Source organism: Psammomys obesus, unplaced genomic scaffold, assembly GCF_907164565.1.
Source record: "Psammomys obesus unplaced genomic scaffold, mPsaObe1.curated_primary_1811, whole genome shotgun sequence".
In the NCBI taxonomy this organism is placed as follows: Eukaryota; Metazoa; Chordata; class Mammalia; order Rodentia; family Muridae; genus Psammomys; species Psammomys obesus.
This window is the reverse complement of record NW_026590663.1, coordinates 7,410,895-7,428,780: the sequence shown is the minus strand read 5'-3', so window position 1 is coordinate 7,428,780 and position 17,886 is coordinate 7,410,895. Positions and strand designations below refer to the sequence as shown.

General features: G+C 48.3%; 1 protein-coding gene across 1 annotated transcript; it reads left to right on the top strand.

Moving 5' to 3' along the window:
• The first annotated feature begins 7,899 nt into the window (after positions 1–7,899).
• On the top strand, positions 7,900–14,656 carry Pax4 (paired box 4). Its single transcript, XM_055608146.1, has 11 exons — positions 7,900–7,997; positions 9,643–9,753; positions 10,114–10,244; positions 10,523–10,738; positions 11,015–11,090; positions 11,634–11,759; positions 11,981–12,063; positions 12,392–12,470; positions 13,288–13,343; positions 13,735–13,873; positions 14,502–14,656. Exons 2-11 carry the CDS (start codon positions 9,741–9,743, stop codon positions 14,654–14,656), a joined length of 1,074 nt encoding a protein of 357 aa, XP_055464121.1. The 5' UTR covers positions 7,900–7,997; positions 9,643–9,740.
• The last annotated feature ends 3,230 nt before the right edge of the window (positions 14,657–17,886 follow it).

Sequence of the window (17,886 nt, the reverse complement as noted above, 5' to 3'; positions counted from 1 at the left end):
ACACACACACATGCATGCACACACACACACATGCATGCACACACACACACACATGCATGCACACACACACACACACACACGCACTCATATATGTGAGCACACATGAACACTTAATTTTCAAAAAGGTTTTTAAAGAGTTAGATTACTCAGTAGGTTACAACGTTGATGAAGAACAAAGTCGAATAATTCACATTTCTCAATTTAAGGTTTACCTCAAAGCCATGGAACCATGAGAGCACAGTATATTAGTGAAAGAACAGAGGCATAGTCAAGCCGAGTCAATAACGGTGTCAAATATTCCGTTTCAATTTAAAAAAAAATTATTTATTTTATTGTGTGTATGAGTGTTATACTCTCACGTATGCCTGTGCTCCGTGTGAGTGTGACCGGTACCCAGAGAGGTCAGAAAAGGGCAGTGGAGCCCCTGGAACTGGAGTTATGGATGGTTGTGAGTTGTCCTGGGGGTGCCAAGAATTATACCCAGTCCTCGATGATCAAGCGCTCTTACCTGCTGAGCCACCTCTCCAGGCCCCAGTCAAATACTCTTCTTGATCAAGGAGCAGAGGCAAGTCAATGCAGAAAAGATTCTTCTCACCAAATTTGAACAGTTGGAACATGTTTAAAACTGAGCATCGATGTAGACTACACAGTTCACAAATGTCAGCTGAGGATGTTCAGTGCAAACTTATAAAACTAAGGCGCAGCCGTGGTGAAAGCTTGTGGTCCCAGCACGCGGGAGGGGAGGCCAGAGCCTCAGGGGCTCAAAGTCATCACCGGCTACTTAGTGAGTTCCAAGCAAACCTGGACTTTTCAACAGCGGTGGTGGCAGCCTTTAATCCCAGCATTTGGGAGGCAGAGGCAGGCGGATCTCTAAGTTGTCATGGTCTATAGAGTGAGTACCAAGACAGCCAGAGCTAAACAAAGAAACCCTGTCTCAAACAAACAAACGAAAGAACAACAAAGAAACAAAAGGAGCAAAACCAGCCCGAAATGATGACGCATGCGCGCAGGAGGCAGAGTCGGCTGATCTCTGGGTTCCAGGCTAGCCGGGTTACAGAGTGAGACCCTGTCTCAAGCAAACAAACAAAGAGCCAATGCAACCCAATGAAAGAAAAAAATCATCACATCAGCTGGGCTTCGTGGTGCATCCCTTTAATCTCCTCAGCACGGGGGTTGAAGGTACAAACAGATTTCTGTGAGTTCAAGTCCAGCCTGGTCTATAAAGTGCATTCCAGGTAAGCCAGGGCTACAAAATAGAGAGCAAACAAACAATACAGACTAGAGCAGTTGCTGGCAAGAATACAAGGTGTACAGAGTATGCATAGCACTGTCTTCTGCTGCTGCTAGGGATTTCAAATGGTGTGGAAACACTAGAGCACATGCTGGAGAGGCTTTTCCAAAACTAAACAGCCTCCTTGTGTGTTGAAAATTTGTGTGCACACCAAAACCTGTGCCTAAATGTTTACAATAGCTTGATTTAGGAATGGGAGAGATGGCTCAGTGGTTAGGAGCACTGGCTGCTCTTCCAGGGGACCTGAGTTCAAATTCCAGCAACCACATGGTGGCTCCCAACCATCTGTAATGAGATCTGGTGCCCCCTTCTGGTGTGCATGAATATAGAGCACTCATGTGCAACAAAACACAAACAAAACATGAATAAACAATAGCTTGATTTACACTTGCTCAAACTTTCCACTGTCCCTCATCAGTGACCAGATAAACTGTGATTCATTTATACAATATCATAATATTAAGTAATAAAAAGAAAAGGACACCCAAGACATGAGTAGGCACGGATGAATCTTAAAGGGATATAAGCTTACTGAAAAGGTGCTACATTCCATGATTCCGTTGTATGATAGTTTGGAAAAAAAGCAAAACTGTAATAATGATAAAAAGTTCAATGTTTACCAGGGGTTTAAGGAGAGCAGAAATGCTGAACTTGGAAGGACAATAATTCTTAGGTAGCAAATCTATTATTTTGTACAAAGATATAATTGTGGATACACAATACTGCTCATCTGGCATCCACAGAACATTACAGCGTAAAGGGTGAGCCCTAGTGTGTGCAAGTTCAAAAGGTCAGAGGGGTTTAACAAGGAATGCAGAATGCGCCAAAGCAAACCAGCCACATCGTACATCTGTGAAACGACCTCACAGAAGGGGAGAGAAATAAAAATGCTGTTTCGTGTATCTTTGGGTATGAAAGAGTTCTGAAAATTTAAGATGAGAGAATTTGTACAGAGACTGGAGATGGAGTCCGGTGATGATGAGCTCATCTAGCATAAATGGGTCTCTAGAAACAAATTCAAGCACTGAAATAAACAAACTGTAAATGAGCTCTGTACTCTAGCTCATAAGGTGGAGCCCAGTGCTGGTTTGCGTTAACCATTCTGACACTACAACAATGTGTACTTGAATTGGACAAATTGGTAAGTAGACGGTGGATTACGTTTTACACCCAAACAGAGGTGAAACTAAAATGGTTCCTGTATCAATGGATGACAGTTAGCAACAGCATGTTCATTTTACTGTAGAGTCAAATGCTTACATACAGAAACATACATATATTTCCTTTTTCTGTCAACGAGAAGCAGCGCCCCCTCGTGAGAACACTAGTGCCCAGGTTTTGGTCTCTCATACCATCGTCTAATAACAGGACCAGAGCTCCTCAGGGAGACTCTGGTTCTAGCAATGGGAAATGGACGATATAATGTAGAGCATCTTTCACGGTTAGAAAGCAAGGGAGCGCTGTCATAGCCATCCCTGAATGAAAAATAGGAACTCCAGGTGGGTTGGGCCAATGAGGGCATGCTCAAGTGAACACAGGAATGACGGCCAGCCCTGGAGCAAATTGAGCAGCAAAATTAAGCAGCACATTTAATTATACCCTCAAGAAAAAAAAAGTTTTCTTAGGTACATCTATGGTGATTCCTGAAAGGGAAAGTATCAGCTTAGGACCATGAAGACCAAGTTCTCAGCTCAAAGGAGATCTATTTGCCCCAGAGAGACTGAGGGCAGGGATAAGGGACAAAGACAGGAGATAGAGGAAGAAGGAGAAGGGGAAGAGAACAAGGGAGAGGGGAGGAAGGGGGCAAGGGAGAGGGGTAAGGGGTATTTGTCCAGGAGGACAAAGGACTGCCTCTGGATTGAGAGGGGACAGACGTGGCTCCTAGGGAAATGTCAGTTTATAAAAGAAACCCTGTGTTAGAACGAGATGTTTGATTTTAATTCAGCATGTTGATTAGGTAAGCCAAAGCAGGCCTTTGATGAATCTTGGTAGCCAGCTTCAGGAGGGTTTGGCCAAATAAGGAAATAGACCTTGGGGGCTAGCGTTAGGAATGCAATCTAACAAGACAGAGGGAATGGGGGAGAAGGGCAAGGCCTGCCAGAGCCATGCTTGTGGTGCTCAAGCTAGCCAGAGTCCCTTCAATACCTATAAAACCTTACATTACATCGTGAATAATATTCAACAAATACATTATTTAGCTCATAAGCAAGGAAGGAGACAAATCCTCACAGGAGAAGTCCAACTTGAGCATGTGGACACTGTGTTCTCCTGTGAGTGAGCATAACTCCCCATCCTCTGAATATGACTTCACACAACAACTTCCTTCAGAAAGATATTCCACGGAACGTGGGAGAGGTAACTTAGGTGGACAAAACTTACACACACTACTTCAGCTGGATCACCAGGGTCAACCTCAGCAGCTACAAAACTGCTAGGTGCCCTCAGTTAGGCTAGGTGCCCTCAGTTCGATGAGACAGAAACAGAGCTGTCTGACCACATGACACAGGAGATGGCCAGGTGTGGTCAAGTATTGCTGTGCTAGCACCACTGCGAGCGGAGGCAGGGGTACCGAAGATTCAAGGTCGTTTTCATCTGTCTTGAAGTCTGTGGTGAGCGTAGGCCACATGAGACTCCGTCTCTAAAGAACAACTAGCAAAAAACACATTAGAAAGATCCCGGGAAAGGAATGAATACAGAGAGGTCAATCAATGGGACCTAAGTTACAGTGAGTTAGGAGCTAGAAGACCTGGGGTACCACCATTCCCCAGTAATATTTGTGTGTGTGTGTGTGTGTGTGTGTGTGTGTGTGTGTGTGTATGCATGTATACACATATATAGTAATGTGTAGATATACATATATACATGTGTGTATACATATATGTACGTGTACATATATATTATATTATATATAATGTATATTTCAAAAAAGCTAGAAGAGAGTATTTTAAATATTTTCACCAAGAAGAAATGTTAAGTATTTAAGGAGCTATGTTTAAGCATTTTAAAAAATTACATAATGGATACATGTATCAGACATCACACGATCCTCTGTAAGTTTGTGTGGTTTTTATGCTTTTACACACTAGAAAAAAAGTAGAAATTCTTTCAGTCAAGAAGTGGTTTATAAAATACATCCTTAAACCCATGCCAATGATTAAAAACAGAAAATGTGAGAACTAGCGAAGGGGACTGTGGGAGATGCGCTGACAGATGTGAAATGGTCTGCTGGGCGGGATTCTCGAACTGAGAAGGGAACTTCAGGGGCGAGGTGAGGAAATGAGAACCGAGTGTGGACCTCAGTGAGCAATATCATCAGTCTTGTTTATTAATTATATCGCAGGAACCGCGTTTCCGTAAAACGCTGGCAGGAGACTAAATGTGGGGTATATGTCAGTCCTGCCAAAGGTATTGTTCGGTAAAACAGACAACTGGCTGTTTGTATCTGTTGGGCCCCTGCCCCAGGCAGAGTGAGGTGAGCGCAGCTAAGCCATTCCTAGGGAGCCCCAGTGCCCACCCAGCCCCCTCCCACTTTTCCGGGCTGGTGGCTGGCACAATGTCACCTTTTGGTTCTGTCTTACGCGGGCACAGTGTTTGACCAGGTAAGCCGTTGGCACCCAGGGGGCTGCCTTGCCTCGTCTCCCTCCTTATACCGGTAGCTCTCATTGCTCAGAACTTCGCGGTTCTGTTGGGAGGTCTTCGAAGTGCAAACTCGCCACCCCTCCCGACATACCCTAGTCCTGTAACAAACTTGGGTCAGGTCAGAGATCAGGGGCTTTTTCTAAAAAAATTAAATAAAAACAAAACAAAACAGAGAAAAGGGTTTTTTGTTTTTGTTTTGTTTTGTTTTTTTCCCCTGCGCTCCTACTAAAGCGGGATGGAGGGCGAGCTTTTCACTGCCTTTCTGGGATGAGCAGGGGAGAGACCCAAGCCCCAGCGAGGAATCTGAGCTGAACAGCACGGGGTGCGCCAGGCGGCCAGAGCTCTGACACTGGAGGGAATCGGGTCTGGGGGAGTGGAATGGTTGTATGAATGTTTGTGGGTGGACGGTGCAACTTCAGAGTGAGTTGCATGCTCAGGAATATCCAGCGGATTCGAAGACACCCTCCCTATGTTTGTAGCAGAGGAACCGTTTGCAGTTTAAAGTGAGAGGTGCCGGCTGTAGGAGAATGGTTTTGGATAGATGGCGCGTGCGCTCTGGAAAGCCAAGGGACAGGAGATGGGGCTCTCTTTAGAAAGGGAAGATGAGGACCAGGACCCCACAGCCTACACAAAGGCACCGTAGGGAGGGCCTGGAACCGGCATCACCTCCCCCAACGCGCGCTAAGAGCTCCCGGGGAGGTGCCAGACAAAGTCAGCGGGCCAGTGCGCCTGCCGCGCCCCATCCTCTCCAGCTTTACGCACGGGTTAGCTCGCCTTTTGGCATCACGAGGAGAGCAGGGAGGAACTCCAGCCACTTCCCCTAAGGACAGAACTTTTACCACCGTCACGGGCCCTAGACCAGGAGCTCCCCAAAGGCAGTAGCCAACGATCTAGGCTCTACCCAGGGGAGGAAGGAGCTGGAGTGGCTTTGGCTGGCCCAGGAGAGGGGCGCACAGCCTGGCTGGCGTGTGACAAGACCTCTGAGTTAATGTATAATTGTGAGCAGATGGCGGGGGCTGGCGGCAGCCTGGGGGCTGGGCCCAGCTAATGAGGGACAATTAGCCCCAAACACGGTGGGGGCAGTGGAGAGAGTCAGACAGTGAAGGGAGATATTTGCTCCTCAAACAGTCTGGCGCGTTAGGCAGAGGGCTGAGCGACTAAGACTTTGGGCTTGCTAGGCCCCCCGCCAGGGCCCTTTCTCCTTTTTTCCCTCTCCCTATCACCTCTGGGTCGAAAGCTTCTGTTTGTTCAGACCCGAGAGCCTGTTGTAAAGGTTGAGCCAGAGGGTAGTTTATGGGGGAAATCGCTGCCACCACCATCTGCCAGGGCTTCTCTTTTCTCCCCACCCCCTTCCCTCTGGCACCCCTACCTACACCCTCAGGCAGCTGTCCATAGGAAAAGCCCGTCAGGGCAGGAACCTTGAGCTCCAAGACGCAAGGACAGATTCAGAGACAGAAAGAAGGCAGGACAGGGAGACTGAGAGCAGGGGTACCTCCTTCTTGGGGACCTCCATTCAGCAGGCACAGCTAAGTAGACCGGCCAGCAGCCCCCAGCTGCCCTGGTGGAGGGGCTCCCCTTGGGCTAGGCCAAGTGCTGTCCTGCCCGTGGTGCTGAAACTGTCCGTTACAGCCTCCCCTCCAGGGCTCTGGCCCAGCCTGAGGATTAAGGAGCAGGCGAAGAGGAGTGGAGTATGTATCAGAGTAAGACTGAAGACCACTTCTGTGACACATTTGACCTTGGAAGACAAGAATTTCCAACTCCAAGATCCAGGTTCATGTAGGATACTTCTCCATTGCCAAATCCAAAGTGTTTACCAATGAGATCTACCATGTTCTCCCCTGATACCTAGGTCTAGTCTTAATGCCTCAGGAAATCGGAGTTGCCTCCCTGAACCTCACTTCTGGATGGGGTTATGGATTCTGTGACATAAAAAGGGCCCAAAGGGCTTTCCACATCTGCTCCTTCGCACCCTTCCCGGGATCTCCCACCACTGTAGTAGGAACAAGGCTTCCTAACACTGACGCCATGTTTGCTCCCTACAACCCACTCTCAAGGAACAACCTCCCCAGCCACTGGCTTCCTCACCCCAGCAATGGCCCAGACAATAGATGATGTCTTTTGTGGGAACTGCAGCATCGTTTTTCATTTAATCTAAAAATACCGAATCCTAAGTAAAATGGAGTCTGAAAACATCCGGAGACAGAAGAGGGAAGAACAGGTTGTTTCTAGCAGCGCATTAGAAAGACCTGCGTTTGTGCTCATCCTCAGGCACACACACCCACCTCTGCTGTCAGTGGTCTGAAGTCCATGACGGCCTGTTTCTAGGCAAGGAATGACCCTTTGTGTCATTTCAGTCAAGCAAATTCTCAGTCAGCTGGAGAATTGGTGAGGATCCTTTCTGGGGGCTATTGACGGAGGTGGCACAGTCTCTTCTCCGTCAGCTCTCCTTCTTCTGCAGTTCTAGTGGAAGCCAACTCAGCCTGTGCTCCGTCATTATACACGATTTTATAATCATACACATCATCTGGGGGTTGGCTTAATACATGCTATGGCTGGGAAACCATATCGGCACTTATGGAATATTCTTTTGTGCTTCTTTGCATGTGAAACTTTGGGTACATACGCCGAAGTTCCTCATCTTCCATGTTTCCCATTCTTTCCAAGAATACTGGCCCATGCTTGGGTACACTCTGTGTTGAGAGAGCCCATCTGAGAATGGCTCTGTGCCTCCTTTAGAGTAGCTGGACACAATGTGAACTCCGAAGGACCACAGAAGGACACAGTGGCCATTGGCTGCGGGTTGCCCTGCCTCAGGGCCTGTGTCAGCCAGCCCTGTGCACACTTCCCTCCTCCTCCTCTGCTCATGGCCTGTGACATCACTGGCTACTCCCAGAAGGCTGCCCTCTGCTCCAGAGTACAGGCTCTGTGCAGCTCTGGACCCCCTGGCAGGATTGAAGCTGCATCAGAGTGGAGGCTGTTACAAGACCAGGGGACCAGCAACCTCTGGAGCCAGCCCGGAATCCTGAGACTTTTCCCTGGAATTCCCACCTCATTTCCCTCCACTCAGGTAGCTTACCAGCAGGCTCATTGTCTGCTCTGTCTAGCATACTGTCTCCATGTCTTTGTGTGGCTAAACCCAACCTTCTCTCTCCTCTCTCTTTACTCATCTTCCTGTCCCTTCAACTCCTTAACCCACTTTCTCCTCTACTGAGTGGCATGTATTTTTTTTTTCCTGACAAGATACTACAAATATTGGTAATATGTGGCAGACTATTGGAAACAGGGTTTCTGTTTGTGAGTTAGGACATGATTCATTTTGGTTTCAATGATTTGTTTTAGGTTTGGGTATTGAACCTGTGTTCCACAGTAACGTTGACCCTTGGTCATTTGGGAAGATAAACTCTTAGGAAGGATTGAGTGTTAGGCTGTTGGGCTAAGCCCCCATCCCCTGCCCTTTGCATTCCCAGCCATCCTTCCCCTTCTTAAAGGGCAATTGTCCAAGTATGAAGAAGGATAGGGAGAGAGAAATAGAATCCCATGCTTAGGAGCCAGAAATTTTTACTCTGGTCAGGAGTTTTACTCTCTGAGAGGGTCTTAATTTATGTTGATCCTAATTGTGCCTCCATTTCCTTTGGGGGAAAAATTCAACTTTCTTACTGAGCTTCTGGAATGCTAAGAGATTGAATAGATTATGCCTCTACATGCTTAAAAATAAACGAATAAAAGCCACCTTAGCTACTGAATTCAGTGGGCTCTGGACTCTTGGTGTTTGCCTCCTGCTGATTCCCTCTTCCTATTACATTGTAATCTCCATTTAAAAAGAAAGAGTTCTATCGAGGATTCAGGTTTGGCTGATATTCTAAACCTCTTCCCCCCTCTGGGCATAACTTAACTCTTTACACTCTCGGCTTGCCTCTGTTTAATTTTTTTCCCCCACTTTATCCCCAACAAACAGCAGTGGGCTTGTGCTTAATGTCCTAGTCACTAAGTAATTGCTGTTGAGTTAGCTGAGCCAAGACTGCGTGGTTATTTCAGGAAAGTTCCTGTTCCCTGGAGTTACCTACAGCTCTGCCAAGATTCCAGGCCTGAAAGGAGACAGCTTCAACTCCTAGTGGCTTTTGAAAGCAGAAAAGACCTAACTGTGGCTGTTAATGGGCACACCCTCTCGTGCTCAAGATGGCTCCTGCTCTCATAAGCAGCGAGCATCCCTTCCTTCCAAAATGTTGTCGGAAAATGTTAGTTAGTAAATATACAGTGTCTAAAGGGTGATCATTGGAAATGAAGCTTCACTGTGACATCTAGAGGTCTTTAATGTTAAGGGGAATCAACAGCTCCAGACACGTTAGCAGGAAGCGTTTTTACTGGGAGTTTGGAGATTGAATCTGGGACTGGCTAGTGAAACCTGAATTTGTGAACCAGAGCCTCTGGCTGATCAGATGACAAGCTGTCTACTTGGGGAAGAGAAAGCCTGAGTACGGAGAAGAGTGTCCCCTCTATCTCTCTATAGAAACGTGGGGAATTAGTTTCTACTCTCCCTCTAACCTCCATATCGAAAAAGATCCAACCTCAGCTGACTGACACTGTGATTTCATCACATAAGAAAAGAGAGTTTCAATGTTTTAGTGTTAGCCAGTCTACTGACCCTCTGTCATCAACATTCCACCCACGACCACTTCAAGAGCTCACACTTAAATAACGCTCTTTTGCCACAGAACCATCCCCAAGTCAGAAGAGAAACTTCTAGAGGGATCTCGGCTCTTCAGCTTGCCAGCTGGCTTCCCGCTCCTCTGTGGGAAGGACCAGTAGAAGGATGCATCAGGACGGTAAGAGGCTTGGGAGAAGAAGTTGAAGTGTATAGAGGGGTTCAGAGATAGAATACTGCCCTTGGGTCTTGGCTTCTGCCAACACAATTTCATTTATCCTTAGCCCATGCTCTAGGCAAGGTTTTCTCCAATTTCTCCCTCTCCGCTGTACTCGGCTACCTTTGGATTAGGACATAACCAGCTCCTAAAGAAAGCGGCTTGTTTTGGGGACCCTGGGAAAGGTGGGCACGCCTCAGAGAAAGGCATGGAGTATGTAGTATGTCTGTAGCAGGCCAGTCTGGAAGACCTGAGTGACCTTCGGCAGACGTGTATGGGGACCTGGACAGATGCAGTCTACTGAAGCTTACGTTTCCTACCCAGGAATCAGCAGTGTGAATCAGCTGGGGGGACTCTTCGTGAATGGCCGGCCCCTTCCTCTGGACACCCGGCAGCGGATTGTGCAGCTAGCGATCAGTGGGATGCGGCCCTGTGACATCTCGAGGAGGCTTAAGGTAGTGCCAAACCCTTGACCCAAGGATAGAAGCAAGACATGGGCACTAAAACCCCTCGAGGCAGCACTATGTGGCTGCCCTCCAGAGTCTTCTCCGTCTTCTCCTGGGAGACCCTCTAAGAGGTTGGGAAGGGGAGCCTTAGGTGTCCACAGGCGACCATGCCCCCCCCAATCCAGGGTCTCGCTGTGCCTTGTAGCTTTCTTCTATCCCAGGAACGCTCACCTTCCTTCTGCCCGTCACCTCTTCTGTGTGCTGTTCTTGCTTCTCACCTGACTCAGGTATCTAATGGCTGTGTGAGCAAGATCCTAGGACGGTACTACCGCACAGGTGTCCTGGAACCCAAGGGTATTGGGGGAAGCAAGCCTCGTCTGGCCACGCCTGCTGTGGTGGCTCGGATTGCCCAGCTAAAGGATGAGTGTCCAGCACTCTTTGCCTGGGAGATCCAACACCAGCTTTGTGCTGAGGGGATTTGTACCCAGGACAAGACTCCCAGTGTAAGCACCCCTCCCTGCCCTGGGCTCTGCAAGCAGACTGTGTGGGGAGAAGATCCCTCATCCTTGGCAACTTGGGTATCTCAGGCTGGGGTGAGGGCAAGCTGAAACTAGCCTTTGACTCACAGATTTCTGAGAAGTGGTGGTGGTCAGGGAGCTGAGGAGGAAGTATGGGGAGACGGGGGCAGCTACTCTTGGGAAGGCTGAGTAGAAGAAGGATCTGCAGGATGCGACCCCAGGCCTACATACCACCTTGCCTGTGTTACCCCAACACCCCAGGTGTCCTCCATCAATCGAGTCCTCCGGGCGCTCCAGGTAGACCAGCGGTTGCATTGGACACAACTCAGATCACCAGGTGGGTCTTTGAGCTGTCGCCGGGGATGTACAGAGCCAAATTCCTAGCATTTTATAGCTCTTCCTTCTGCCCATCATGAGATGTTCTCATTCTTTTTTAATCGCCGTCACAACAGTCCCTTAAAGAGGGTCTACCAGGAGGCTTTATTTTCTCCTGGTAGAATATGGAAATTGAGGAACATGAAATTACTTGCTCAGCCATCAGCCAATTGTTGGCATGTCTTGGAACAGAACCTACACCCCTTAACTCCTAGATTCACAGTATCTGCTAAGGGTAAGGCCAGGCTGCGCCTTCTCTACCCGTCTTCTGCTTCCTGTTTAGTTTTTCAGAATTTCCTCCAACATCTAGGGGACCGTTCAAACCCGGAGCAACCCTGTTTTCCCTGACTAGCACCATGAGACTGAGCACGTGGAACAGCAGCTGCTAAGGACCTTGGTGCTCCTCTAGCCCTGCTCTGTGCTCATGCTGTTGCCCTGTGAGTGACCCCATACGACCAGAAAAGTGCATACCACAGACGCCCTAAGACCTTGTCCTCCTCTGCAGCTCTTTTGGCTCCAGCTCTTTCCAGTTCCCGCAGCAGCTGTGAGGTACCCCGAGGGGCCTCCCCAGGGACCAGTCACAGGAATCGGACTATCTTCTCCCCAGGCCAGATGGAGGTGCTGGAGAAAGGTGTGGGCTGTGGGATAGGCAGTGGGGTAGAAGGTCCTCGGCGTGACATCAAGGCAGTCTTGAAACTTGTGGGCGAAGGCTGAAGGGGGTACAGGTTGTGGGTGGCTTGGCCCTGGGAATGAGGGTTACTTAGGGTTTCAAGAGTAGAGAATGGGGATTGACAAGGAAAACCTGCCTTACTCCCTTCCTTACCCTCACTGTGGGAACCTCTGTCTCTTCAGAGTTCCAGCGTGGGCAGTATCCAGACTCAGTGGCCCGTGGAAAGCTGGCTGCTGCCACCTCTTTGCCTGAGGACACAGTGAGGGTGAGTGAGCTCTGTATCACAGTGGGAGCAAACTGTAAAGGAGAAGAATCAGGGTTTCTGGTCTGCTAAGGTAGAGACTGCAGCAAGACGGTGAAAAACTTGTTTGGAAAAAAAGAGATGAAATTCTCCTTGCTTTTCTGTCAATGGCTCTTCTCTTTCACCACCCAGGCCTTTTGAGTGAGGAAGGAGACAGAGAGCAGGGAGTGAGGGTAAGAGTCAGAGTGGACGAAGGCTCTACTTTCTGAGTCCAGGCCACAGACACATGGCGAGAGCAACTAGTGCCATTTGGCTGAACACACAGCCAGTGACATAGTCCCTGTTCTCTTAGGTCTGGTTTGCCAACAGAAGAGCCAAATGGCGCCGGCAAGAGAAGCTCAAGTGGGAAAGACAGCTTCCAGATAATTCCTGTATGTATCCATCCACCTATCTGTCCCTGCATCTATCCATGCATCTGTCTGTTCATCCATCCGTCCATCCATCCATCCATCCATTCATCCATCCATCCATCCATCCGTCCATGCATCTGTCCATCCATCCATCTGTCCATCCATTCATCTGCCCACCCATCCACCCACCTATCTGTCCATGCATCTGTCCATCCATCCATCCATCCATCCATCCACCCATCCATTTATCCATCTACCCATCCATCTGTCCATCTACCCATCCATCTGTCCATCCATTCATCTGCCCACGCATCTACCCACTTATCTGTCCATCCATCCATCCATCCATCCACCCATCCATCTATCCACCTACCCATCCATCTGTCCATCCAACCATTTACCTGCCCACCCACCCATCCATCCTTTCATCTGTCCATCTGTCAATCCATCCATCCATCCATCCATCCATCCATCTGTCCATCCATTCATCTGCCCACCCATCCACCCACTTATCTGTCCATGCATCTGTCCATCCATCCATCCATCCATCCATCTGTCCATCCATCCACATTTACATGGCATTCCCATGTACCTGGCATGGTACTAAGTCCTGGGCACAAACAGACCCTGTTCTTCAGGGCTGCTCTCTCCTGGACTTAATCATTATTTCTAGTTTTCTAAGACCCTGTTTTGGGAAGAAGACCGTCTAAATTGATGACATCTGTCTTTTCCAAATTCTGCAAGTAGTTGCTACCTTTCCTGGAGCTTTTACCATACCCTAGGTCCCAAGTCCCCAGGCCTATTCCTCCCTCTGAGTGGGTCCACCCTCACCTTGTAGGTACCTCTCAGGATCCCACTGCACCAACAGTTTCCTCAGGGGTCTTCGATGCACAGGTACTTGGGAGGAGAGGGGGTGATTAGCTGGGAAGATTGAAGATTTCATGGCTTCCCCCCCTCCTTTTTTTTTTGTATTTTGTTTTTTCAAGACAGGATTTCTCTGTGTAGTGTTGGCTGTCCTGGACTCACTAGACCAGGCTGGCCTCTGCCTCCCAAGGGCTGTGTTTAAAGGTGTGAGCCACCACGCCTTTAAAAATCCATGGATAACGAGGGCCTTCACAGTGAATTTCTGCAAAATGCTACCCCCGGACTCCTATAGGAATGAATGGCACCCTCTGGAGTGCAGGCCACAGCCGGGGGAGGGGGAGGTGGTCTCAGGGGTCGTCCAGTTCTGGTACCCAGGCTTTCTGAGCAGGAGGAGTTGAGGATCTCGGCTTGCTTTCTCTAGGAGCCCCCAGGCAGTGGACCCTCAGCAGCCCTGGCTGTGCTGGAGCCGCTGAGTCCCATCTGTCAGCTGTGCTGGGGGACAGTACCAGACAAGTGTCCCAGTGACACACCGCCCCAAGCCTGTCTCCAGTCCTGCTGGGGTAAGAACTGAGGGTGGGCACCAGTCCTGCAGGGGTGGGATGGGGTGGCTCCCTCCTTTCCTGTGGAGGGGTCTGATTCCAGTTGGGGAAGCAGAGGGAACCTCTCAGAACAACTTCCCTCCTTCCTTGTAAAGCTGGGGGTGTGTGGGAGATCTGACACCCATGGAAGGTAAAGGAAGCAGTGTTGAGACCTGAGGGAAGGCACCTTCAGGCAGTTATGTCTCAGCCCTCCCCTCAGCGAGTCTGAGAGTCTGTACGACCAATAAGTCCCTCTCTGTGCCAGGGAGACCGCTCAGCAAGGAAAGGCACTTGCTATTGAGCCTGATGCTCGGAATTCAGTCCCAGAAACTTGCATGGTAGAAGGAGAGAGTCAACTCCAGCGTTGTCCTCTGGCCTCCATGTGTGTGCTGCGGCACATGCTTGCACACATACGTGCATTTGAACACACAGATAGTGGACTCTTTAATGTGGTGGTAGGGCTCCAGGCTCCTCTGTGCATGGCTGGCCCTGTCACTAATCTTGGTGCCACTTCAGCCCTGAGCTGTCTGGTAGCCCACTGTTGGAAGACTAAGCTGGGAGAGCCAGAGACTGTAGGATCTAACACCACTATTCGCCCCCCCCCCAACAGATCGCCACACCCTCCTTCCCGTGGCTTCCTCCTCACACCTGGAATTTTCCTGGCCCTGCCTCACCACCCGTCCTGTTCGTTATCTAATTGGAGACCCAGGAAAAGCGACATCAACCCATTACTTACACTGGCCACAAGAGACCATTTGGCAGTAATAAATACTTTTAAAAAGTCATCAATAGTTCTTGCTATTTATCACTTTTTTCTCACGAATACCAATATGCCTCTAGCTAGCTAGCTATCTGTCTGTCATCTGTCTTCTACGTTCTAATTTATGTATATATGCATTATACCCAGCCATATTTACCTATGTAGCACACATATATATATGTGCCTACTGACCTATTTAGGTGTGGGGGTCACACAGGCACACACATACTAATCATAGCAATCCACTCAAGTTTTTCAGCATACACATCTTATTTATTCTGTAAGAAGCAAATAAATAAGAGCCTTACTTGCATAACAAAACATGATATCATAGTCACACCTGAGAAACATTACTATAGTTCTTTTATTTGTTTGTTTGTTTGTTTGTTTGTTTTGAGACAGAGTACCACTGTGTGCCTCTTGCTGTCCTGGAACTCACTATGTATACCAGGCTGGTCTCAAACTCATAGAGATCGGCCTGCCTCTGCCTCTGCCTCCTAAATGCTGGGAGTAAAGGCGTGCTCCGCTAGGCCTGACAATACAGGTTACTGTAGCTCTTTGGTGTAAACAAACAATTTTCTAATTGCACATGTATTTTCGTCATAGCAGCGGAGTGGAAATAACATTTTGATATTCTGCTTTCATGTTTGCACATGATCCGGGGGCACACTTGAATCCTAAATATTCTCGTCTGTCTGCAAAGAAAGACTTCTGCAAAGAAAGGCTTCTCCTAGGTAGTCTTCGGATGAGGGGAAAGGAAAGGCGCTAGAAAAAAAGTTGTGAGGGGATATTTGTAAAGGAAGACAGGCTTTTATTTCTAGACTCTTCCTCTCTTCTCTTTCTCCCCCTCCCTCCCTCCCTATGTAATTCCAGGCTGGAATTCAATTCTTCCTGTATCAACCTTTCAAATACCAGAATTACAGGTGAGTGCTATGTATCCCTAACAAACCGCTTGTATCTTCCACCTGGGATGTGCACTGACTTGGGGCTCATCATACAACTCATCTTTTATCAAATGCTCCCAAGCTGGCTGTTCAGAAGCTAGTGAGCACATCTATTCATAGTAACTCAGTCAAACAGACCATCAGCTACCCCTGATCTGGCCACGTTCCAAACACTGGGGGCCGTGGCTGCCGTCCTAGACAGAAAAGGCTACGGAGCATTTCCACCAGAAGAAAAAGTTTTATGACGGCGTGGCCTTGGATGCCCTCCCCTTGTCTGCTTTTGCCATGGAGATCTACTTGAGAGAGCCGCCCAGGGCCACAGGTACAACTATGTGGGAAGACAGCCTGCACAGCACAGCCGGAGAACCAGCCGCTCACCTCAGCCACGTCAGCCATGGAAACAGTTGTCTTGTTTCAGCTGAGGCTTGTGAACACAAACGAGCGACGGAAGAAGGGTCGCTTGCGGGGGGGGGGCTGGGCATAAGATTGTGTGCTCATGTTTGCACACCCACACACACGTGAGTCCCCGTCCACACACATTCCAGCTGCTTGGTGTGTGTATGTGTGTTCAGAGGATGCTGAGGAAGAGTCTCTGTGTTAAATGACCAGCAAGGCTGTGTTTGCAGCAATCTCACGTTTCCTGGGATAGCCTCAGATTCCTGAGGCCGAGTCACTCTCCTGCTTCAGCCTCTCAGGTGGCTGGGACTGCAGGCCCGTGCCTCTGCCTGGCATTGACCTGTTTAAGGTCCTACTCTCTAGCATTGTCAGCTTAACATCAAATGAAAAAATAAATTCTCCCACGTCTTCAGAAGAAATATGGAAACCTGAGGCCATTTTCCTCCCTCCGAACTGATTATCTTCATGTTTTTAATTTCAGCTTTTCTCATAAGCAGACTTTAAAAGTAAATATTTGTTGTCATATGGGGCAATTTGCCCAAAGTTGGGGACATGGGTGGTGGTTTAGGAGGCAACCTTCCACATTAAATAATAGCAGGTCAGAAGTGGGGAAACCTTTTAAAGCCCTTTCAACCTGATTAAACTAGGATTTGATAGCATTGCTTTGGGTTTTCTTCATTTTATCTATTTATTTAGTTGGTTTTTTTTTTTTTTACACAAGGGGGTTTCTCTGTGTAGCTCTGGCTGTCCTAAAACTCCCTCTGTAGAGCACACTGGCCTGGAACTCACAGAGATCTGCCTGTCTCTGCCTCCCAAGTGCTGGGATTACAGTCGCGAGCCGTTTGCACTACTGCTCTGCTCACTACACTGACTTTCATAGCTACTTTGCATTTATAGCACATGATTTGGGTTTTGTTTTATGACAGTGATAAAACATTCCCTCCTAGATGAATATGTTTAAGAATTAATATTAATGGAAACATTAACAGGACAGGTGGTAGGAAAAGGCTGAAGAAATGAGGACCGTGCAAGACAGACATACGGTTTGGAAGTCCTGCTTTGCTGGCACGCGTGAGTTCCAGGCTAAGCTCTGAGGCGATGAGCTGCAGGGCCTCAGGCCAACCCCTCTGCTCTCTGTGGAGGTGAGAAGTGGTGAGGAGCCTACTGAACTTCCCACTTCATCATGCATCAACGCTAAAGCTAATGATAGCTCCAGGAGAAAGCCAAGCAGGAAGGTGAAAAGGGGGTCTGTACATAGATGAAAATACCAGCACCCGTGCTCGTAAGATTATGTCTTCTTAGGGTTTCTACAGCTGTGAAGAGACGCCATGACCAAGGCAACTCTTACAAAGAAAAACATTTAACTGGGGCCGGCTTACAGCTCAGAGGCTTAGTCCATTATCGTCACGGTGGGCATGGCAGGCAGACATGGAGCTGCAGAGGTAGCTGAAGGTGCTACATCTGGATCGGAGGCAGCAGGAAGAAGTGTGTCCCACCGGGCCTGGCTTGAGCATCTGAAACCTCAACACCCACCCCCAATGACACACTTCCAACAAGACCACGCCTCCTGTGCTGCTCCCTGTGGGCCCATGCTTTTTCTTTTAAACCGCCACAGATTAACATTCTTTCACTTGTTCTAAATGACTTTTTTGTATTTTTTTGACGTTTTCATATAATTACATTATTTCACCCTTCCCTTTCCTCCTTCCAACCCCTCCTATGTATCTTCCACCCCATTTGCTTTCCAAATCATGCACCATGTATTCAAACATGGGAAAAAGTGCATATTTTTTTTAATATTTTTTGAGATTATAATATAATCACATAATTCCCCCTTTATTTTTCTACCTCCAAACTTTTCCAAGTAACTCTTCCCTTGCACTCTTTCAAGTTCA

Coding starts and splice junctions, on each gene's coding strand:
- Pax4 (XM_055608146.1), top strand. Junction 12,471..13,287: donor ACAGCTTCCAGATAATTCCT/GTATGTATCCAT, acceptor CTCACCTTGTAG/GTACCTCTCAGGATCCCACT. Junction 13,874..14,501: donor CTGTCTCCAGTCCTGCTGGG/GTAAGAACTGAG, acceptor CCCCCCCAACAG/ATCGCCACACCCTCCTTCCC.